This window comes from Chanos chanos, chromosome 13, assembly GCF_902362185.1.
Source record: "Chanos chanos chromosome 13, fChaCha1.1, whole genome shotgun sequence".
In the NCBI taxonomy this organism is placed as follows: Eukaryota; Metazoa; Chordata; class Actinopteri; order Gonorynchiformes; family Chanidae; genus Chanos; species Chanos chanos.
This window is the reverse complement of record NC_044507.1, coordinates 4,512,501-4,536,500: the sequence shown is the minus strand read 5'-3', so window position 1 is coordinate 4,536,500 and position 24,000 is coordinate 4,512,501. Positions and strand designations below refer to the sequence as shown.

Here is a 24,000-nt window from a genome sequence, read left to right as displayed (position 1 = left end):
TGTGTGTGTGTGTGTGTGTGTGTGTTTGTATGTGTGTGTGTGTGTGTGTGTGTGTGTGTGTGTGAGTATGTGTCATAGCATACTCACCATTTTCTTCTCTGCATCCTTCACGTCATCCATCACATAGGAGAGGACAAAATCTATCCTTCTCACTCCATCCCTGAAAAACACAGAGTCCTTACTCTGCTTCTGTTTATCCACCTGCCAGAGAAAACACACACACACACACACACACAATTAGATTAAATAGAGACACATAAAATTAGGATGAAGTACAGCATCCTGTGAGACAGGGTTAATGTAATGATCACCAATTATCAAAATGCTGGGATAAATGACCATCATACCAGCAGCACACAACACACACACAAGCCAGTCCTACAGTTATAATACAGTCCTACACACACACAAGCCAGTCCTACAGTTATATCACAGTTAGTTCACATTATCTTTATGCCACTGTAACCACCTCAGATTCATACATAGGGTCTAGGGGTGCACACACACACACACACACACACACACACACACACACACACACAGTATGTTCTGTACTGGGAGTTTAATACACACACACATGCACGCTGTCTCACACACGTGCCATGCTATGCTAAGACAGTATAAGTGTGTTTGGTAAAGGGTTTCACCAGTTCCCAGGCTGGGAATGTGAACGCTGCCTCCGGAGAGGGAACAGTCAGCTTCAATCAGAGGTCAGAAATGTTACAGACTGTCCAAAGACCAGGGGACAGCAGTCACTGTGACAGAATAACATAAAAGCTATTTCCTCTCCCCTCGCCATGAAACAGCTCCTGGAAACACGTACCCTCCCTAACATCCCTCCCTGACATCCCTTTAATTAGTGTAATTACTGTTCCAAGCATAGCTCGCTCGTGCGTGCTGATCTAAGATCAGTCTTCCTCTGTCTCAAGTAGTCATAGTCCGCTATCTTTCAATGACCCCCAAACAGTTCTTAACAGCACATTCGCTGTCCCGTGAGTTTAAAATATCCGTCCAACGCTCCATATTGAGTTTCAGTCAAAAGGTTTTTCTGCTCGCTCTGTCTGCTCATGTGTTATTTAAAAAAAAAAAATCTGTTCAGAGGGAATTTTCAGGGGCTGTTCCAGGGGCTGTAAGTTACAAGATCTTCGTGGCCTCATGTTTTACTTTTCATCAGATTTTTGCTCATGTTGAAAGACAGACCCAGTGGATGATGTGGCATTTAAAAATGTCAACCCTGTTACCCGTGGGGGATCAGGAGTACAGTAGCATACTCTGGCCTTCCACTCTGTTACCGGAGCAGCAGCTGTTTCACAGAGTTATAAATAACCATTACACAGCATAGCACAGGCCTGTATGGCTAACTGGACTCAACAAACACACACACTCACACACACAGAGACAAAGCCCAGCCTGCCCGGTGTGGCAGGAGCCCTGTATAAATATGACCTAACTATAACACTACCACAACTCCCTCACTGTACTGTTTACCTCATATAAACAAACGCTGCAGGCTAGTTACCCTGATTTTAGGGTTAGAGTTTTTTTAATCCTGTGGCTAAATTACACGGGCTGTTACAGAGAGACTGAACTCAAGGCCAGCGCCGCTAACATTCCCCTCAGTTTTTGTTTTTGTCTCAAACAAACGCAGCTAGCACCATGTGAGACGGTCAGCTCCATCGAGCTCCACACACTAAACACCCAGGCTGCAGCGGAAACACAAGTTACTGCTGGTATTTCTTCTTTCTGCCTCTCTCTCTCTCTCTCTGGCTCTCTGACACACACACACACACACACACACACACACACGAGTATCGCTCCAACCATCCATGCCTTGCAGAGTTACTCCCCCTGCTTTCATAAACACACACGCGGTTAAATCCTGTATGCAGGGTCAGTCGACTGACTGCACTCACAGAAAACACTGCTTTTTTATTTTATTGCATTCATCCTCCATCTCCCTCTTTACCTCCATAAATAAGAGGGATTGACTGAGAAACACTGAAATAAAATCTTGCAATATGAACTATTAACCTTTTTCCTACTGCTCTTGAATAAAGAGAGAAATGAGAGAGAGAGAGGGTAAAACACACAATTCCTGTACAGCCTTTCTCACTAACACACACACACACACATTATTGCCTTACTCAACTTGTTAAAGCCCACTTTAAATATCAGCATTGGTATACAATATCCCCATGGCTCCTGTCCTCACACCGTCTCCCAGACACTGGGAGGAGAGATAGAGGGATAGAAGGAGGAGGGGGAGGGGTTGAGGAGAGCACTTTACCTCAATCATGTTGTTCTCCATCTGACTCCTCGTCCGCTCAAAAACGTCCTGTGACTTAAAAACGGGGAGTGTGTGTGCTCCCTCCTGCTCTGTTTCACCACGCTCACACACACCAGTGCTAGACTTCACGTTGTTTCACACTGTACATTTTCCCCCAGACTAGCCCAAACACGCCTAGTCATCCACAGCAGAGAGGGACACAGAGAGAGAGAGAGAGAGGGGGAGAGACAGAAAGAGAGAGAGAGAGAGAGAGAGAGAGAGAGAGGCGCAGAGATATGACATCAGAGAGGAATCTCAGTATGAGGCTAATATGATTAAAGATTACAGAAAAGACAAAAGGAGGGAGATAAGCAAGAAGAGGGGGAGAGAGAAAGAGAGAGAGAGTGATACAGAGAGAGAGAAAAAGGGAGGGAGAGGGAGAGGAAGAGAATCACATTTGCAGAGACACTGATCTAGACAGGAGAGAGAGAGAGAGAGAGAGAGAGAGAGAGAGAGAGAGAGAGAGAGAAAGAGAGAGAGAGAGTGAGAGAGGGAGAAAGACAGGATCAGAGAGAGAGGAGAGAGAAAGAGAGAGAAAGAGAGAGAGAGAAAGACAGGATCAGAGAGAGACGAGAGGGAAAGAGAGAGAAAGAGAGAGAGAAAGACAGGATCAGAGAGAGATGAGAGAGAACGAGGGAGAGAGAAAGACAGGATCAGAGAGAGACGAGAAAGAGAAAGAGAGAGAGAAAGACAGGATCAGAGAGAGACGAGAGAGAGAGAGAAAGAGAGAGACAGGATCAGAGAGAAGAAGGGTCATGTGCTTTCCAAATACAATGTTTGTATTGGTTTAGCTCCTCCTAAGATGCCGTTAATATTTAAAATGGATATAAATAAGTCTCTGGAGGATTGTCGATGGAATTAGAGATAACGTCATACAGAGCACCATATCTCCAAACACAAACCAGTTAAAAGAGCTACAGATTTGAAGAGAGCTTTGCTCTTTTGTCTTGAGATAAACATGAGAGTGGATGAAATGGATTGATAAGGACTGGTGTGGCTTAGGAGTGCTCAGCTCACTCAGCATACTGGACTACAATTCCCACAGTGCATTAACAACCACTCAGCCAATGATCTCTGCCCATTGCAGATATAAGCCTCAGCTAAGGCTTTGTGCTTTTCAGTGCAACAGTGTTTCTTTAAAACCACAGAAACCACAAGCCACTTTCCGCTCTCCTGACATGCCTCCCAACAGACGCGTGTCATGGAGCGACGCCTGTGGAGGCCAAAGTGAAATCGATGTTGTCAAGTATGTAAATGTATTTTCCTGTAGTTTGTGTAATTTATTGAAAGCATCCTGGGGTGTCTCCTTGCCTGTGGTGACCTTTTCATAGAGTTAGTTAGGTAACCATGCAAATGACATTTAATCCTCTGTTTTATCTTCCTTTAGCTAACCTACAGAGCTCATTCAGCTCCATCTCTCTCTCTCTCTCTCTCTCTCTCTCTCTCTCTCTCTCTCTCTCTCTCTCTCTGTCTCTCGCTCTCTCTGACACCCACACACTCCACCCTGTTTGGTGTAACCTCTGACCTCATCCCGTGTTCAGTGTGGGGAGCTGGGTTATGTTTAGCATGGCAGAGAGAGAGAGAGAGAGAGAGAGAGCTGCATTCTGATTATAGCTCTGCCATTACCTCTAATTACAGATTAAGAATAACATACCATACGCTGCAGATTATATACTATACATTGCAGATTACACAGAGCTGCTCTCTTCAACAGTGTGCCTGGTAAAAAAAAAAAAAAAAAGGTGTTCTATCTGTATGAATCCACATGGGCGATTGGATGTATTTCTGTGTGAATGTGTGACTAAATGTAGAAAAATAAACACTGTTTATTGTTCTGTTGTGATTGTGTTGTGAATGAGGTATTAAAATAAAAATCTTGGTCTTCATTCTCATCTGCAGGAATTCATTTCAAACCAGCTAGCTTTATAAGATGCACTGCTAATGGCTGTATTTAGAGAATCCTCAGTCAAACCAAATGGAAAACGTCAGCAAGGTAATTACATGCATGTGTGTATATACCATAGAGCAAATTTTAGAGTAGGTAAGTATGGATCTGTGTAATGGCAGTGTAGAAAGATAACATGAAAGGTTTGGATTTAAGAGAATTAGAGGTTCATGAAATATAAAAAGACTGCCCATAAGCCATGTACATGCTTATCAACAGCTCTACACACGCACGCACACAGACACACACACACACACACACACACACACACACACACACAGACACACACTGAGAGTACACTCTCACACACTTTACATATTGTGCGGACCAGGGAGGAGTTCATCATTATCAATGATGCGACTCTTATGTGTAATCTACACAACACAACACAGCACTCTCTCTCTCCCTCTCTCTCTCAGTATTTGTGTTTGTGTGTGTGTGTGTGTGTGTGTGTGTGTGTGTCTCCACCTCTCTTCCTGCCACAGTAGACAGACCACAGATGCCATGCTGTAATACAAGGCTTGTGGTTTGAACACTAAATGTGACACGATGTCAGATTTCCAAAACAGTCCCAATTTTCTATCCCCTCAGCAACTTTTAACTGCCTAAAACACTTCCTCCTTTTTCAGCGAGACTCTTCAGCTTTTAAAGAGAAGACAAAGACTAGGAAAATGTTCTGTGTAGGTGTGTAATATGTCTAATATACACATATACATTACGCTTGCTCAGAATGACGTGCTCTGTGCGTGTGTGTGTGTGTGTGTGTGTGTGTGTGTGTGTGTGTGTGTGCTGGTGTGTGTATGTGTGTGTGTGTGTGTGTGCTGGTGTGAGTATGTGTGTGTGTGTGTGTGTGTGTGTGCTGGTGTGTGTATGTGTGTGTGTGTGTGTGTGTGTGTGCTGGTGTGTGTATGTGTGTGGGCGTGTGTGTGTGCTGGTGTGTGTATGTGTGTGTGTGTGTGTGTGTGCTGGTGTGTGTATGTGTGTGTGCGTGTGTGTGCTGGTGTGTGTATGTGTGTGTGTGTGTGTGTGCTGGTGTGTGTATGTGTGTGTGCTTGTGTGCGTGTGTGTGTGCTGGTGTGTGTATGTGTGTGGGTTGTTCATTATACTCCTTGTTTCTTCCTAACAGTGCAATTAGTGGTGTGAACAAAATTAACCGCATGAACTTTTCCATAATTTATGATCATTAGTCTTAGTTCATCCCCCAAACAGTTTCCAAAACACCCCCCCCCCCCCCATCCCTTCACAACATTACCAGGAACATCCTCAATAAGCTAAACAAATCAAGCTTGGAATACAGATAAAGTTCTTGTTTTTCTTTCTTTTGTGGCAGGCGTTCTGTTTAAGCAAATCAATCAAGATTTTACTGGTTTGCTTTGAATTATTAATGAGGTTGAGTGCTTCACCATCAGACTGTAGTCTTTAGTGCTGCTCTGACATCAAATCAGTCTTGTATGAAGGTGGTCTACAGTTTGGGAGAATAAGAACTGGAGGGCACAACCTACTGTGAAGAGTAGACTTCAAACACTGGGAACCAAAGCCCCAGTGCATTGATCAATGAGACAGGTTATTCTGTTGACTCAACCTCTATGACATCACAATGGATCACTCTTAATGTTCTCTCTCTTAATAACATTCTTTAATGGTCACTATGGAGATAACAAAGGCTTAGCTTATGACAAGATGCCACTGTGATGTCAAGGGTTCTGTTACTATGACAACATAATGCATTACAGAACAACAAAACCAACAATCCATGCTTTGATGACATTTTTTGCTGTGATGTTGGCCTGTTTAGAGTCAGAGTTACAAACATCAGTTCCTGGTGTTTCTGCTCTATTTGTGTTAACTGGGATGTCAGCATTAACCAGCATAAAGATGACTTAAACCATCACACACGACATGTAGTCAATCAGAGGCAAGCAAGCACACCTGCGTATACACACGCGAGCACACACACACACACACACACACACACACACACACACACATACACACGTGCACGAGCATTCAGGTAGACCCTCTTTACCGTGGCGTACCCTGGAGCGGTACTTCAGGAATAGAGTTCGCCTTCTCCAAATCTGTGCGGGACAGGGAACCACAGAGAGAGCCGTTGGCAAACACACAAACACACACACATCACGGGTGATATCGTAGGCAAGGCTGGCACCAGATGGGCGCTGACCACTGGCCAGTCAGCTGGCACAGCTAATACAAAAAGGGCTACAGTAGCAGATAAAGGGTGAGACTCTGAACCGGGCACTTAAAAACAGATCCTGCAGAGAACCAGACCGGCACAAACCACAGACACAATGCCAGCCATTCACAGCGAACAGGCAGCTCCACTCCCACACACACACACACACAGAGGAAGGGCAGGGTAGGCAGAGAAGTGGTACTATTCCAGATACAGGGAGTATGGGCATTTCACTCAACACACTGAGTACAATGGACTTTTCTATCAGCTCAGGATGACGGGAAGCCAAACAAACAGGACAGGAATGATTTAGTTTAATGGCCATGCAACCTCACAGCAACCTCACGGGCCAAAGCAAGTCATAGCTAATGTGTGTCTGTGAGACTTCCAGCACGGTCAGACCGGCATTCAGTCTGTGTTGCAAAGACAACACTGCAAACCCACTGCGTCAAGACAAAAAAAACTTCAGTAGCAAACTGGTCATTCCATACAGCAAACGGACACAACTCTGACAACGGTCAGAGTGGTGTGTTTGCTATGTCACTGTGTCATTAAAATGGTGCAAATACAAGCATTAACACACACACACACACACACACCACACACCTCTTACCCCTGTGAGGTTGGAGAGGTGGTGGACCTCACTGTTTTCTCTAAGACACTGATCACACACACTGAGTGAAGACTGACTAGAGCTCAGAGACACTGAGCCTGAACACTCAGAGTGAAGAGCATCTGGACACTACGCACACAGAAAGAGAGAGAGAGAGAGAGACAGAGAGAAAGAGACAGAGAGAGAGAGAGAGAGAGAGAGGGTACATAGGCATGAAATGCAGAAGACAGGATGAGGGGAAATAAGTAAAGTGTGTGTGTTTGTGTGTTTGAATGTGTGTGTATGTGTGTGTGCGCGCGCGTGCGCGGGTGTGTGTATAAGTGTGTCTATGTGTGTATGTGTGTGAAGTTTAAATTTTGATATCCATGTTTTCGTCAGGGCCATGGAATTTCCTGGCAATGTTTATATCACACCCAGACAACCAGCCTGTTACAGACACACACACACACACACACACATACACACACACACACACACACACACAACACTTAGGAAGGAAGAAGGACGGATACAGTGAGGGGTGTTCTTTGGATGTCCCTGGCCTGTGTGGGCTTCCTCTCACAGGCTCTCTATGAACAACATCAGGCAGAATCAGCGCGACGTGTGGAATGGAGACTGAACAAGAACTCAACTCAACACATTAACTACATGGAAACCTGGTGATACCTGCTGAGATAGGGTCAGGGGTCAGGAAATGTGGCCAGACAAAAACATAGCGATTTGTGAATATGCAAATGAGATGGGTGTGTCTTGTCTCCCATGGCCATAAACATTTGCATCTGATTCTCAGTGTCAGAGTTAGAGAGGTATGGAACATCTTATGCAATCTCCATAAAACATTATAACTGCACACTACATGGTTTAAAGTGTGCGTGTGTGTGTGTGTGTGTGTGTGTGTGTGTGTGTGTGTGCGTGTGTGTGTGTGTGTGTGTACGTGCGCGTGTGTGTGTGCATGTGTGCGTGCATGTGCATGCGTAGATGTGTGTGTGTGTGTGTCTATGTGCACATGCGTGTGTGTGTGTGCATGTGTGGTAGTACGTGTGTGCGTGTGTGTGTGTGTGTGTGTGTGTGTATGCGCGCATGCGTGTCTGTGTGTGTGTGGGTGGGAGGGACTTTATACAACGTGTATGATAAGATCATGAGATTCTTTTTATTGTCTAAATGGGCGAGTTTATTTCAGAACATAAACATGTTATCTTAGCCCTTCGGATTCTTGGCAAAGAGATAAAAAACCAAAGATATCCACCCACAACCTATCCACTGACAGGCAGGCAGGCAGGCCTGAGGGTGAGGGGTAGGCACTGAACCCTGAAACTACTGCACGTGTGCAGAGACCCAAGGGCAGAAAACAGGTGTGCAGACTATGAATGCCTGTGTCGAAGTGTGACTTGATAGTAAGTGCAGAGATAGCTGAGAGCTAGCTATACCATACTAGTCCATGACCCTAACCCTAACTGAGAGATTTTACCTTGTCACCTTCATGCTGAGAGGATCCATCTTCCGTGTAGGAGGTGGAATGGAAGCCGTTGTTTTCCTCTGAAAGAATGACAAAAAAGAAAAAACGCTTAAAAGTTAGGGAAAGTTCAAAGATTCATCTCACAATAGTTTCATCGTGTTTTAAAGCACCGGAAGTCTCCCTTCCTTTCGTCGAAAAAGGAAAAACCCCCGGTGAACCCCTGATTGCTGAATTCAGATGAGTCACGAGCTGCCAGCAAAACTGTTATGGTTTCAGGAAGTTCAGTCATAAGGTTTTGAGAAGAATTTCAGTAAATTAGTGACATTTCCCTGCATCTCTGCAGGTGGGCTACCAACCAGCTCAAAACCATGGTGCAGTCTCTTGTGTTTCATGTAATTTACTGGCCACAAGCTCAGCGAAACTGAATTCACTTCAACTCTAAACTTCTCAACAGCATGAGAGAGATATTGGAACATTGGTGTCCATATAATCAGTTAAGCACACTTTAAAATCAAGCTTTCTCGGCATGTTTGTTAAAGCTCACTATAGGCAGTATGACTGAATTTGCTGATCAGTTTGTGTATGCTTCAGGGGCCATGACGGACAGCTTATTCCTCAGAACGAGCCGAGAATCACCTGAGGGAGCGAAAGGTTGGTGCAGTTCTTGGTAGCCTGATACTTAGAAGTGATTTGTTTTCCCACTATCCTGATTCCTTTTAGCTGTGGGTAATGTTGCCTAGCAGCCAGCACTGCTCTGATTGGCTGATAGGACAGATTTGCTCTGCATTCTGAGTCAAAATCAAAACTATGTGAAAAACTGCTGTTGAGCTCAGTTTATTTAAATCTTCCTTGGCAGATTTAGCCAAAGGAGTTCTGCGGAACTGGAACGAGGCCTTCCACTCTGTGTGGCTTTGTGCCCTTCTGAGGTCTCACCACAAAGACACACATTCAAAGACACACCCCACTCATGATCAACTACACTCTGCTTAAAGCCATTCTTAATTTACACAGCATGTGAATGTAAGACAGTTTATTCTATTGTAATGCCCAAACAGATCATGCTACACTTTGTTGTGTGGATAAAATCATTCAAACTAAGTCTGAAATGAAATGTTTACCAAACAGTCGCCTGCTCTGTGGTAAACCGGCTCTGACCCAAACACCATGGCTATGTTAGGTCTTACGGTCCTCTGTGACCCGGTCGGGTACAGCTATATTTGACCACAGTCTCGTCAGTTATGTCCACCGTTAATTATTCCAATTTGGGAATGATCGGAACGACCAAAAGCCAGAGGGACAGACGTGCGCTCTGTTTCCTGTGGTGCTACATGCTGAGCGTAACAGGTTTGGCTTCTGCTGTGAGTAAAACACATTCGTATAACCTGGTCTGAACAGAATGCTTCTACATGACTTACTAAAACAGGACGCTAATCACACACACACACACACACACACACACAAACACTTTTTTTTTTTTTTTTTTTTTACAACAGCTCCTTCAAAAGTCCAAAGTCTCATCAATATCTGTAAATCAGCAGTTTAATTACAGAGGCTACTCAATGACATCAATAGAGATAGAGCAGAATGTCATTAAGCACACACACACACACACACACACACACACACACACACAAACCGTGACTCTGAACAATCACGATGGCTACATCAAAGCCTAGTGAGATATGGCGTGTCCTTGACGTGACCCAGCACACAATGCTGTTTGCATACAGTACAAACACCTCATGGACTAGTGTCTCACAGCTGTCTAAATCCAACAGTGCATTCATGGTCAACAGCCAAAACATCGGGCTGGTTGGTAAACCAACCATACCAAACCAGGGAGTCTAGTCTCAAATGCCACAGTATGGTAGAGCTCATTTGTGAAACAGTTTGTTTGTTTGCATGTTTGTTGATGTTTTGGTGAAAGCCCACAGGGTACAAAACAAAAACAAAACAAAAAAAAAAAAGAACCTTGGACGTGGACTTAATCCTCTGCGTCATAAAAAACGTGTTTGAAATGCCTTGTGGTGTTTTATCTGCTGTGTGGAAGATTGAAAGTCTCAATGAGAGTGAATGAGTGGAAATCCTCCGGCGACATGTAAACTTAGAGCATTAGATCAGACCAGCCGGAAGAAAGAATATGATTATCTGTCTGACCGAATGTAGACCAATCCAAATCGAGTCAGATAGGACGCAAAAGTATGCCTTTGAATGAAACGATATCAAATGGATTCATTTAAAATACTTATTGGGAAGGAAATTGAAACTTAAAACTGAGATACTTTTTGACCAGTGGAAGATTAGGTGACTTCTTCTGAGGCAAAGCTGAAATAAAATAAAAATCATACTAAACTTTTTCATTATGTAACATTTTGGTCCGTTGGTCTTGGCTCTTAGACAGTACTGAAGGAAAGCAGAATCAAGGCCAAGTGTTCTGTTGTGCTGAGTACATCACCAGTATGGATATGAAGCCTAACAGTTTGCATTTGGGAAGATAGTACCGACACAGTCAAGGCTGTTGTTGTTGTTGTTGGTTTTTTTTTTTGCCTAGTGAGCGCAGTAACATTTCTCTACTAAATTCAGCAGAATCAGGCCCTGTTTGACCTCCGAACGGAACAAAACAAATGCTAATGTTTACAGGCATGAAAATACACTTGAGCAGACGACCATTCGGCCTGTCTCACATGGCAGAAAATGTGTCCTGTCCATATTTGGAAACGCACGAATAACTTCAGCATGAATCTGTAACTCAGTCTTGGCCTGCGTTGCGTGTGTAGAACAGGCTGTAGAGGAGCAAAAGCTTGGCTTGTCTGAAAGTGGTAAAAGTGTGTTTCAGAGGCTTGCTTGCTGTCTATGTCACACACACACACACACACACACACACGCACACACACACACACACACAGAGGTGACTGAACACTGCAGCTGTTGTGGGGTGCTGTGGACAGGCCAGATCATGCCCCAGTTCTCTCATTGTTTCTTACTGTGAGCGGCTGACAACAGTGCAGCCAGCATTTGGGCAAGGACAGACCTCACTCTCCCATAGCACAGCAAACACACTGACCACAGCCCTGCCTCGTCCAGTCAGTATATAGACAAACCCATCGAATTTGCTTATACACACGTCATCATTCATAAGTCTGTGCTTGTTTGTTTAGTTTTACCACTGAACGGCATGTAGGGAACAACAGGACAGATATTATCAGCTGACTACAAAACTAGTCCGGTTAGACTGCATCGATTAATATTGTGTTTACTGAATAAATCAACATTCCTTAATTTTATACATTAAAATGTGTTAAAAAAAATAACTATGAAACAAAGAGGTTAATTATGTAAGTTTTAGTGAGATTCTGTGTCCGTATTTAACTTTGTTTTGGCCAGTATTCTACGTGAAGCTGGACTTAGAAGCATCTTTCCTAATCGACCGACAATGCAGACGCGTTCATTCTGTGGGCTGACCTGTGGAAACACATAAACCAGCCACTGAACTAAAACAATAACAATATGAACGACAGAATTAATAAAATGTCTCCGCTTTAACCCTTCACCATCCTTATACGCAACGGCAATAAGAGTCGCTGGGTAAAACGCAGACTCCAATCAGATTGGCAGATTTACTTGTGAATCTATACGTGCTTATCAGCACAATTAAAAACTAGACAGAGCCAACTGCATAAAGCCAAACCTCGTTTTATAATGCAGCTCGGCCACAAAATACAGATTAGGAAAAAAAGAACGCCACTGTCACTTTCAAATGATCTGACTACCATAAAATGTTGTGGTACCACACCCATGCAGTAAGAGCAATCCTCAAAAAGAAAGAGAGAGAGAGAGAGAGTCTTCTTCAAATCCAACAGCGGATAGCTGTTGTTTCAAGTTTCAAGTTTCAAGTGTTATTGTCATTTACTAGATAACAATGTGGACATCATTATCAGCAATGAAATTCTTGGGATCGGGGTCCAGCTCAACTTGCAAGTGTAGCAGTTAAATAAAAATAATAATAATGAAAGAACAATAAAGGTAGATATAGGGGTAATATAGGGACATATATAAGGGAATATATATGTACATGTGCAATAAAAAGAATGTACAGAACCGTAGAAATATAAAAAAAATAAGAGATGTAAGAGTAGGAGTATAAGGGTGTGTAGTGGATGAACAGTCCTGAGTGGAACAGTCTTAAAGTGCGACCACGATGAGCAGGATGCGGTGAAGGATGATTCTGAACCTTATATCGGCTCCCAGCTGTGCTATTTCCTATGCCACTGTTTGTTTTTTAATATATAGACTCGTATATTCCGCTGTTAAAGCAAACTGAGCATATTAATTTATTCTGCTTTCCTATACCTGTAATCTGAGAATATCTATTGCTATTACTCAGATCTGACCATCCATCTTTATGGCATCTCTTACTATCTGCTATTGATGTTCTATCTTCTGTCTCTTAGAAACAGTTGCTCTCCCCAGGGATCAGTCCCCTGATTCAGATCCTGAGACGATCAGCCGTCGCGAACTTATCTGAGTTTCGTTAAACTGTACATAAGACAACTGTAAAGTTGTAAAACCATGTTTCCCTCCCGTTTCTGCTGTGCAATTCAGCACAATGATAAAGAGGAGATGACTTGATTACCACCGTGAATGACGTCAGGAAAGGTGAGGAAAGGGGAGGAGAGGAGAGGAGAGGTGAGGAGAGGAGAGGTGAGGAGTGGAATGTGATATAGTGAAAGGTAGATTAATCTGGCCCTGTCGGATTGTACAAAGTGGAACTGTTGGCACTTACTTTAATAGTAAATAACACGTTAGTTCATCAAAACTCTGTTGAGAGGTGTTTCCCCTTAGAAGTGGTCACATTAATGGAAAGTAATAAGGTCATCTCAGAAATATTTACCTCAGTTGTTTGTTAGTTGAGGTGTTTGTTTTTTTTTTTAGGTTGAACCGAACATTGCTCTCTTTCTTTCTTTCTTTCTTTCTTTCTTTCTTTCTTTCTTTCTTTTTACATAGTTATAATACCATGGCACACACACTAACACACACAGACACACACACACACATCCGGCGCTTTTGGGACCTATTGAATACATCACCACTGGATTCTGTAAAGTCGACAGTGTTGACATGCAACAATATACCTTTACATATAAAGTACAATAACCTTTCACAGGGGTGTTTAGATATTTTTATTATATTTTTTTATGATATATTTTTTTTTAGATATTTAGATTTTTTTTAAATGGAGGAAAAAAATGTTTGGATAAATATTGGCTGACAGTATGGACAAAATGCTATAGTGTTGCCATGGAGACCCTGCTTGTTTAGGCTGTTGACCTTAAGCAGAAACCATCTCTCTGTGTTTGGACTGTAGATATGTGCTTGTCACCAGACTCACAGTGAGATCATAATCACTCCAGCTCAGTTTTGCACACATGGGACAGTTTCCTAGGACAGCAGATAATGACATGCACATGTTTGTCAGAACTCACACAGCAAAGTAAAGAAGCTGCCATTTGACTGGATAAATATGAACGTTTAAATAAAGTTTTCAAAAGACATACATGATCCTTGCGTGTGTTGAAGCCCTATTTTGAGATGGTGAATATTTTATTCTATTGGCTCTTGCTACAACATGAGTCTAAGTGACTTTCTGCGATAGTGAAACAAATTCCTGTCGTAGAATTTCAAAGGGGGCCGGACAGCACTTCTACTTGCCAAATTTATGACGTTTTCATTTATTTATTTGGTTTTTTTTTAAGATTTCTTAAAATGGGGAAAACAAGCGAGAGGTTCAAAGGAGAGATTCAAAAGCACCATTTCTTTTGCCAGTACTGTTACTCTCTCTCTCTCGTCAAACCCACAGGAATAAGACGCACAGTGAGCAGGCTGACTCGGTAGGCCTGCGACCTGTTGCTTCCTGATAGAAATTCAACTGGTTCCACTGGTCAGTTAGGACTTCCCCGATTTACGATCGTTTCTTTGGAAATGCGCAGCGCTTTATTGTTTTCGCAGGTTTTTAGTCTTTCTTTGTTTTAAGAAACTCACACAGTATCAGATTCTTGTGCCAGAGCCATTTTGTAAACCCGTCCATCATTTTAAGTTAAAGTTGTGCTATTTTAGTCATAGTGCATTTTAATCATTTGCCCACTGAATTAAAACTACACTCAAGTGAAGGAATGAAAGACTGAAACAGGAAGTGAGAGTAAACGTGCATAGGTTGGCACTCTATGTCTTTGTTTTCTCTCTCTTAAACAGGAACTATGAAACAGACACGCTGTGGTTTACCTACAGATGGAGCTGAATTATTTGTTACCATAGAAACAGCACTACACTTCATAATCAATACTTAGAGTACCTTTAGAATATCTCTAAAATAGAATGTGGAGTGTTGTTACTGATATGTGATTTTATAAACGTGTGTGTGTGTGTGTGTGTGTGTGTGTGTGTGTGCGTGTGCGTGCACGCGTGTGTTTGTGTGCATGCGTGTGTGTGCTTGGGTGTCTGTGTGTGTGTGCGTGCATGGGTGTGTGTGCATGCGTGTGCGTGCCTGTGTGTGTGTGTGTGTGGGTGTGTGTGCATGCGTGTGCGTGTGTGTGTGTGTGTGTGTGTGCGCGTGCGTGTGTGTGTGTGTGTGTGCGCGCGCGTGGGTGTGTGTGCATGCGTGTGCGTGCGTGTGTGTGTGTGCGCGTACATGCGTGGGTGTGTGTGTGGAGGGCATAGAAAAGAATGTCGGTGAACCTTATCAGTGTGCTTGGAAATGTTTATGGCAACCTACGTTCTCTAACTGTATTGTTACAAAGGTGGCAAGTTCACTGTTAAGATGAATGATGACTGTGCATCAAAAGTACAAAAGATAAAACAAGTGCCTCTGTTGTATTCTTCCTTTTCTTTCTTTCTTTCTTTCTTTCTTTCTTTCTTTCTTTCTTTCTTTCTTTCTTTCTTTCTTTCTTTCTTTCTTTCACTCTTTCTTCTATTTCTTTTTATTCTTCTGTTCTTTTTTCTTACAGAGAGATCCCTCTGGTATACCTCCTTTACAGTCATATTTTGGTGAGTGAGTGAGGGAGAGACCATTGCTTTAAAAAGCCCTGCATTAATCTTCTCAGACTGTCAAACTCTAAACAAGCAGAGCAAAAGACACAAGAAGAGGCTCATTTTACCAACTCCATATGACTCCGTATGAGAGAGAGAGACAGACAGACAGACAGACAGAGAGAGACAGAGAGACAGACAGACAGACAGATAGACAGACAGAGAGAGAGAGAGCAAGACAGAGAGAGACAGAGAGAGGGAGAGAGAGAGAGTATGCTATTGTCAACATCCATACTGTGGCGTGTTGAGATTTAGCTGTAGCTAAATGGTGCTTTAAAAGCAGTATAATGAAGGACCAAGTCCCTCTGGCCAGTGAGGGCTTTCAGCTGTTTTTCAAACAGGGCTTTCCCTGGCAAACACTCACAGAAAATAGCAGCAGGTCCGGGTGGGTGACTGAGTATTTCCACTGCATGACTGCATGCAGAGGGAGGGGGAGAGAGAGAGAGAGAGAGAGGGAGAGAGTGAGTGAGAGAGAGAGAGAGAATATATGGTCATGTTCAGCTGAAAAGGAATCCAGAGCTCCAGGCAGTCTGAGAGCCAGTTAGAAGGAAGGTTGTTTGTATTGCAACTGAGTTACCTTGGGGCTACTACAAAATAATAGGACCATTATCAGGGAATTCACATAATCAGCTTCATCTTTTTAAAACTCTTTCAATATTTTCTTTCTTTCTCTTTCAGTCTATTTCAAAATTCTTGCAAATGTCAAATCATCTGCCAACAGTACTTTGCCGTTTTCTTTGAGGATTTCATAGTCGTATTACAGCTGCAAATGCCTATTAGATCTCTGTACAAGATGAACAGTAATAACTCGGTGCATAATATAAACCAACACATTTCTAAATTCTTGGAACTGTCAAACTTCTGGCCCTCGGGAGCGATGTTATACTGTTCACACGAGCACGCGCTATCCCCACAAGGCTGTGTGCCTGTACAGCGACACCAGCTCAGAGATCCCCCTCCCTGCGCATCCGCCTGGTACAGAAATAACTACAATGAAGCGTCATGACTGAATCATCGAAAACGTTATTTCAAAATTCACAAAGCAGATAAAGTTGCAAGTTTATAGCTAATTCACAATTCAAAAAGTTTCACGTCCCGTTAGATTTTCACCCTGAATAACTGGTCAGTGCGTCATTGTACGTCTTGTCAACGTTTTCTCTGAAACTGTTCCTCTCGACCTAAGCGTTTTTCACTTACCGCCACTTGGCGATCCAGTCTCATTCATTTCAATCAGTGTCTCATCCCCGGAATTTCCCGTTAATCGGTTCATCTTGAGAATGTATCCCGTATTTCGGCGTTTAAAAGAAGACTAAAAAGAGTAGAAATATGAGCTCTTTCGGCCAGGGCAACTGGCCGTCCCAGCCACCGCCTCGGGTTTTCAGCTCAGTGAGCGGCTTACTTTGCAGCAGAGGAAAGACGACACACACACACACACACACTACTCAGAGCGGGGTTTCTCGGGTCCTCGTAGGCACCAACTACAGAAATCCCGTCATTAAAGGGGCGTGGCTTCAATCAGGCTGCACGCTGTTCAGTCGGCGCAGGACTGCACAGGGCAGGGTCACAGATAAGACATTGCCAAGGATAGCCTCCTTACCCATAAAGAACAATGTTTTCGAAGAATTCACGGTGTAAACGATATGCATTCTCACTTGTCTTTAAAACAAGACCCTGTGGGAAATACGCGGTAACTCACAATGAAGTGGAAGTTCTTGAAACACCCCTCTGCTTGACATCACTGGGGTCAGGGATTGCCTCATAAAATAAATGTAATGTAAGAGTTACTACTTAAAATGTTTAAAAAAACAAACAAACAAACAAACAAGCATAAAAAAACCCCCAAACAAACGTGGGCTTAAATACAGTGTCCACAGTCATCAACAGCAGAGAGTTTCACACTGGGAACACTCTGTGTTACACTTTCACTGATATATTCACACTGTTTTAATCACCTCTGTTTAACTTTATAATGCAAACACTGGTGCACAGCTAGCTCCCACTGTTAAAGGAACTCTAGGAGGATCTAGATTCTCTCACTCTCTGGTCAAAGAACAGAGGTAAGCATGCCGTGTAGGGACAATAGTCTGAAATATCAGTGGACAATTTCAAAACACATTTTATATCATTTTTGTTACGGCCGTGCGTAGAGAATAGTGCATAGGCTATAGGCTCCACGGCTGAAATACGTCTCAGAGCTGTCTAAAATGATTTTTTTTTTTTTTTTGTCCACACACTGAACGGGGCGTAACACAGTTTTCATCAGGGGGAGAAGCTCTCTGTATGGCCATTAGCAGGCTGTTTTCCAGCTCCAGGTACCCAGTGGTACAGATGTGTGGTGTTATGTGGTGGCCAGCAATGATGGATATCAATACTGACTCAGCACTGAGAACACGGAAAACCCACACCAGTCTGACTGAGTGCCTTTACACTCAACCTAGAACGTGCACCTTCACAGAGAGAGAGAGAGAGAGAGAGAGAGAGAGAGACAGAGAGAGAGAGAGAGAGAGTGAGAGCGAGAGAGAGAGAGAGAGAGAGACAGAGAGAGAGAGAGACAGAGAGAGAGAGAGAGAGAGAGACAGAGAGAGACAGAGAGAGAGAGAGAGCGAGAGCGAGAGAGAGAGAGAGAGAGACAGAGAGAGAGAGAGACAGAGAGAGAGAGAGAGAGAGAGAGACAGAGAGAGAGAGAGAGACAGCGAGAGAGCGAGAGAGCGAGAGAGAGAGAGAACGAGACAGAGAGAGAGAGAGAGCGAGAGAGAGAGAGAGAGAGAGAGAGAGAGAGAACGAGAGAACGAGACAGTGAGAGAGAGAGAGAGAGAGAGAGAGAGAGAGAGAGAGAGAGGAGAATTACACTTTCTAGAAATCGGTTCCCATCTGTTGCCCTGCCCCATCCGTCCCGTTCCACCACATGTGTGAGCAGGACAGGCTGTCTGGGCCCATTTTAGCCTCTCTCTCTCTCTCTCTCTCTCTCTCTCTCCTCTGTTTGCTCTTTAAGTGGTTTAGCCTGATCCCAGCTCCAGTAATTACACCACACACTCTCAGCGGGTGTGGCCGTATGCAGAAATATAGTTACCCATTCCCAAATCCTGTCCTCTTCAACCTTATGTCAACCACACGGCAGAGGCATGTGGAGGGGCCAGGCGCGAGCCACCTTTCGGAGGGTGGGGTGGGGGGTGGGGGTGGGGTGTGGTCTGGAGACACGCTGTGGAGGGTTGTATCTGATGTAATGACAGGGTTAGGTGTGGTCCTGTGTTAAACTCAGCCACTGATTACAGAGAAAGAATCATTTCTCTCTCATATGTAGACATCTGAGCTCACACAGATACACATTAAGGTAAAACCACACATGAGGTGATTTTGAACTCAGAACCTCCTTGCATGGGAAAGGAAAAATCTTTTTTTTTTTTTTTTTTAAATATTGGGTCAGAGTCCCAGCACTCAGCAAGTCATCCACATAAAATGGTCCAAATTTTAAACTGTATGAAATACAAAAATAGGTCATGTGAAAATAAATGATAAATGATAAAACTTAGCGATGAACAAAATTTTTTATACCATCTCCCCGTGATTGTATATGTAAATGTAGGCGACAAGACTGGTATGTGGTAAATATGATTCACAGTGTAATTACCAGGTTGTTAGAATTCATTAAGTAACTTTCAGTGTAGTTATTGAGTAAGTACAGCAGTACTGTTTTAAGTCGGACAGAATAGAATAGAATAGCATATTTTTGCAAATTTTTAAAGAGATCATTCTGAGAATTGCAGATTTACCAGATCAATAAGAAAAAAACACATTTCATAGCCCCTCAATAGTTTTATACATTATTCAAATATATTTGATGGATTTTGAATAACAGCAATTTGTTTCTGCTACAGTCTTACGGAACAGGTTTTAACTCAACCAAGCACAAATTTTGACCCCATCATTCTCATACAGCATCCTAATGGCTGGTAGTCATTTCACACGTAGCTTCTCACATTACACAAGTATTTCCTTTAACATGCAAACACTTTGTTTATCAAGACAATTCTGTCAGGTACACCGTACACCAATAATTTTCCACGATTTCATCGTTACGAAATATTAGACTGTAAAAAAGAAAGAAAGAAAGAAAGAAAGAAAGAAAAGGAAGAATACAACAGAGGCACTTGTTTTTCTTTTGTCCTTTTGATGCACAGTCATCATTCATCTTAACAGTGAACTTGCCACCTTTGAAAAATAAAAATAAACAAACAAACAACAACAACAACAAAACAAGCAGCTCTTATTTTCTACTTGATATTTCATCAAAGCCCCCGAAATTCCTCACCTGGAACATCCATGTAAATGTCTTTGAAACAGCTCGAGGCGGTTAGGAATATTGCTTTGACGCAATGAGTGTCAAAGTTTCCTCTGTGGCTTCATGACGAACCGAAACGCGCTGGTCAATGGCGGCAAGGAATGTCAAAAATTCTGAGAATGACTGAGCACACGATCAATCTTAACCTTCCACAACCTTTCTGAATAGTGTGTGATGCTGCCATCTAGTGGCAAGTATTAAATACGTATTTTTGATGTTTATGGCTCTGCGGCGATTTAATTTAATGCACACCGTTTTTTTTTTTTTTTAAATTGGGCTACAGATCTTACTTAAAACTTCTGATAATTAACATGTTAAAGAAACAAAGCCATTTTTTTTCTCGACTCAATGCAGAAAAAGGCGGCGCCTTAACCCTAAAAGTTCATACAGTGACACAGGAGTAGTGTGACATCGTTCCGTTGTGAACAGGTGACATTCCAATAGCCCAATGTAGGAGAGAACAGCAAGACATCTGAATTCCTCGGAAAGGTGCGGAAGTGAGTGCTTGTTAATGAACAAGACTTCAACCATTTAAGAGTTTAAACGACCGGCGACATCGCCTTCCATACTCCCTAAACTGACTGAATTCCAGTGTTGTACACTGAGGGGTCGGAATTGAGAACCGACCATGAGTCGAAAAGACAGCAAGAAGTTTGGCCACAGGAGACAGGTAGGCAAGACTGCAAAGTCAGACAATTTTTTGTGTAAATTCTCAGGTGTGCACTCATCCGAATATCCACAGCAGACAGGGCGCTATGACAACTAGGCTTCGTTATGTTATGTGAAACATAGCTTTTATTGTTCTCTTTCTCTAAACTGGACGGTTACGACTAAAGTGCCAGTTCCCCAATATTTTGCTTTTGGGGAGATGCGGCAGTTGGACTGACAGTGCTTTGCGAATTCAGCTGTAAACTAGTTAATGCATTTTCTTTGCAGGAAGAACAAACAAGCAACAACAAAAAAACTAGAAAACCTCGAGAGGGGAACTGTATATTTGAAAGGTTTATTTTGCTCTCATTCAGGAAGAAAATGTTTTAATTAAAAGGGGAGTCACCGAACAGGACAATGTCCGATAAGCTTGTTTTACTTCATGTTTGCTGTGAGACTTTTGATTGACACCTAACACATGGTTTCACAGTAGATAAGAACAAGTTATGTGTAGCTAAGGAGGAGCTGAAAACTAACTACATTTTTCTTTTTATTTTTTCCTTTTAAACTTTTCTGATTAAACTTTGACCTTGGCCCCAAGTGTGTGTTTGTTTGTGTGAGAGAGAGAGAGAGAGAGAGAAAGAGAGAGAGAGAGAGAGAGAGAGAGAGTGTATTCGTATATTGGTAGATAGCCTATGTGTCAAACTGACCAAGTACCGCAACTGACTTGGTTAAACTCTCTCAAGATTTTAAATTATGTTACAGCAGAAATATCATCTTAAGATATTGGAGATACCAACATATTTGTGTTGTTCAGCATGTTTATTTATATTTGCCTGAAACTCCGTTATTAGCCTGCATAGTAAACGTATTAATTATTAACGGAGCAGAGCTGATATTGAATCTTGACCAGGGCCAACAATACTAGACTTGGAGCAAAATTCTGACTGGGGAAGCTATTTGCACAGGTCGTACACATTCTGAAAACAATAACATTCTAAAGCGTTGTCGGCCAAATTCCCGATCCTTTACCATTTTCACTTTTGCACTGAGCAAAGTTAAAAACGATAGAGCAGACAGATATTAAATCTGTGCATCACTGTAACTCAGCTTTATTTCAGGTATCACCTTAACTCAACATAGCTTTATTTTGACAAGTACAGTGAGTCAAATAATCATATGCACTTCCATTCACATGGCTGTTTTCACAAACAACACAACAGAGACTATCTAAAAGCATGCTTTCTAATCTTGGAACAGATCTAAGTATGTAAACTGTGTGCGTCTAAAAATACCTCAGCCAAACGGACACTCCCACCGATGCGCTGCGCTGCGCTGCGCTGCGCTGCGCTACGCTCGCGGCTGATTGGGAGTCGTAAGCGTTTTCTTAGCCGTGCAGAGGGGCGAAAGAAAACACTTTCAGTGCAGATGAATGACTTTGATATGAATCAGACCAATTCTTACATCGCTTTCAGAAGCTTAACTCACTCTCGAATTCCTCTGTCTCGCTTGTGTCGTTTCGCATTGAAGTATGTGCCCGTGGTATTTTCACGCACAAACCGCTCCCTTCCCTTGTGATACTGGACTTATTGTTTATGATACTTTGACACATTCCGTTCATATTTGGTGGATTGTCTTTTAATTTTCGCAGCACTTAAAGGTCATTGCCATTGTGTTTGTCATCACTGTGATCATTATTATGTGTCAAAATATCTTAATCATTTTGCTATAATCTTTGCTATAGTCTACTATGCATTTTTGCCGCAAAGCGAAGTCGAAGACGATTTGTTGGGTACTGTGCAGTGTGTTGTGTAACAGTGGTCCGTGTTGTGAAGTGCTTGTCTGTGTGTGTGTGTGTGTGTGTGTGTGTGTTTGTGTGTGTGTGTGTGATGCTGATGTCTGTTTAGTATTGCATTGTTTGCTGTGTGACGTACAGTTTGCTGTCTGGTTGTGAAGTTGATGGTTTATTGTGTCGTTTGATGACAGGGGAGTATTGATCTGCTGGAAGTGATGGGAGTGGTGAGAGAGAGTTCCACTGAGACCCTGGCCATGCCCCCCGTGGTGAGAACATACACACACACATACACACATGCACACAGACGTAAGCACATACACACACATCCACTCACATATACACACATCAAAAACACATTGTCAGCCTGATAAAACATATTGTCAAGAATTTAAATGTGGTCATGAAACTTATGCTAATGTTTCCATTAAACTCACTCAACCATTTTCACAACCAGCTGTGGCCATTCTTATGGCTCTTCATCCAGATGAGAACAGTGTTTGTACCTGCAGTCAATAAATATGCTCCAAACCCCAAAAAAGCCTAAGCTCTCTTATTCCGCTTTTGCCCAATAGAATAACCCACTGTCATTCGACTACGTTCTGGTGGCCAAAAATGTAGATGACGAAAGCCGAGAGCTTGTCAGAAAACGGGTGCAGTTTATCGACGCATTAAAAAACAAGAACTTACAAGTGAAGGTGAGTTCTCACTTTGATTTATTAAATTTTTTTCATTAAAATGTTTTTATTAGTTTCTACCCTGGCTGTATTGGAACATGCTCTGTTGTTCTCTTGCTCTCCTTCTCTCACTCTCTCTTACTCCCTCTCTCTCTCTCTCTCTTACACACACACACACACACACACACATGCACTTACACTCACACACTTATGTTTGAACACAGCTATACTGAGGACTGTGGTCTGTGTGTGAATTTCACCTGAACTTTGTTTCAGAAAATGATCAGTGATGATAAAGTTTTCTATGGGATTACTGCTCCCAGTGACGTCTTTGACAAGTACAGATATCTCCTCAAAGTGTCTGACACCTGCAACTGGAGCTGTGAACAGCAGGGCACTGTTGCTCAGTCCACCAGGTAAACACACACATGCACACACATGCACACACACACACATGCACACACATGCACATACACACACACACACACACACACACATGCACACACATGCACATACACACACACACACACACATGCACACACATGCACATACACACACACACACACATGCACATACACACACACACACACACACATGCACACACACACACATACACACACGCGCGCGCACACACATGCACACACACCACACACACACACACACACGCGCACGCACACACACGCACACACACGCGCACACACGCACACACATACACACACGCGCGCGCACACACATGCACACACACCACACACACACACACGCACACACAAGCACATGCACACACACACACACGCGCGCACGCACACACACGCACACACATGCACGTGCACACACACACATGCACACATGCACGCACACATGCGCACGCACACACATACACATGGGCGCACATGCACATACACACAATATATGTGCACATACGCACAC

General features: G+C 42.9%; 2 protein-coding genes across 2 annotated transcripts in view; one reads left to right on the top strand and one right to left on the bottom strand.

Moving 5' to 3' along the window:
* The window catches only part of ano5a (anoctamin 5a), a 30,107-nt gene extending 13,229 nt beyond the window's left edge, over positions 1–16,878 (bottom strand). Inside the window, exons 1-3 of the mRNA XM_030790016.1 lie at positions 16,815–16,878; positions 8,547–8,614; positions 88–201 (exon numbers count right to left, since the gene is read on the bottom strand). Coding sequence (XP_030645876.1) covers positions 88–201; positions 8,547–8,614; positions 16,815–16,842 — 210 coding nt within the window. The 5' untranslated portion in view covers positions 16,843–16,878. The remainder of the gene's footprint in view (positions 1–87; positions 202–8,546; positions 8,615–16,814) is intronic.
* A 3,576-nt stretch (positions 16,879–20,454) lies between these two features.
* Positions 20,455–24,000, top strand: part of LOC115826755 (anoctamin-9) — a 15,374-nt gene continuing 11,828 nt past the window's right edge. Inside the window, exons 1-4 of the mRNA XM_030790643.1 lie at positions 20,455–20,626; positions 22,591–22,665; positions 22,972–23,094; positions 23,350–23,489. Of these exons, the coding sequence (XP_030646503.1) occupies positions 20,585–20,626; positions 22,591–22,665; positions 22,972–23,094; positions 23,350–23,489 (380 nt within the window). The 5' untranslated portion in view covers positions 20,455–20,584. The remainder of the gene's footprint in view (positions 20,627–22,590; positions 22,666–22,971; positions 23,095–23,349; positions 23,490–24,000) is intronic.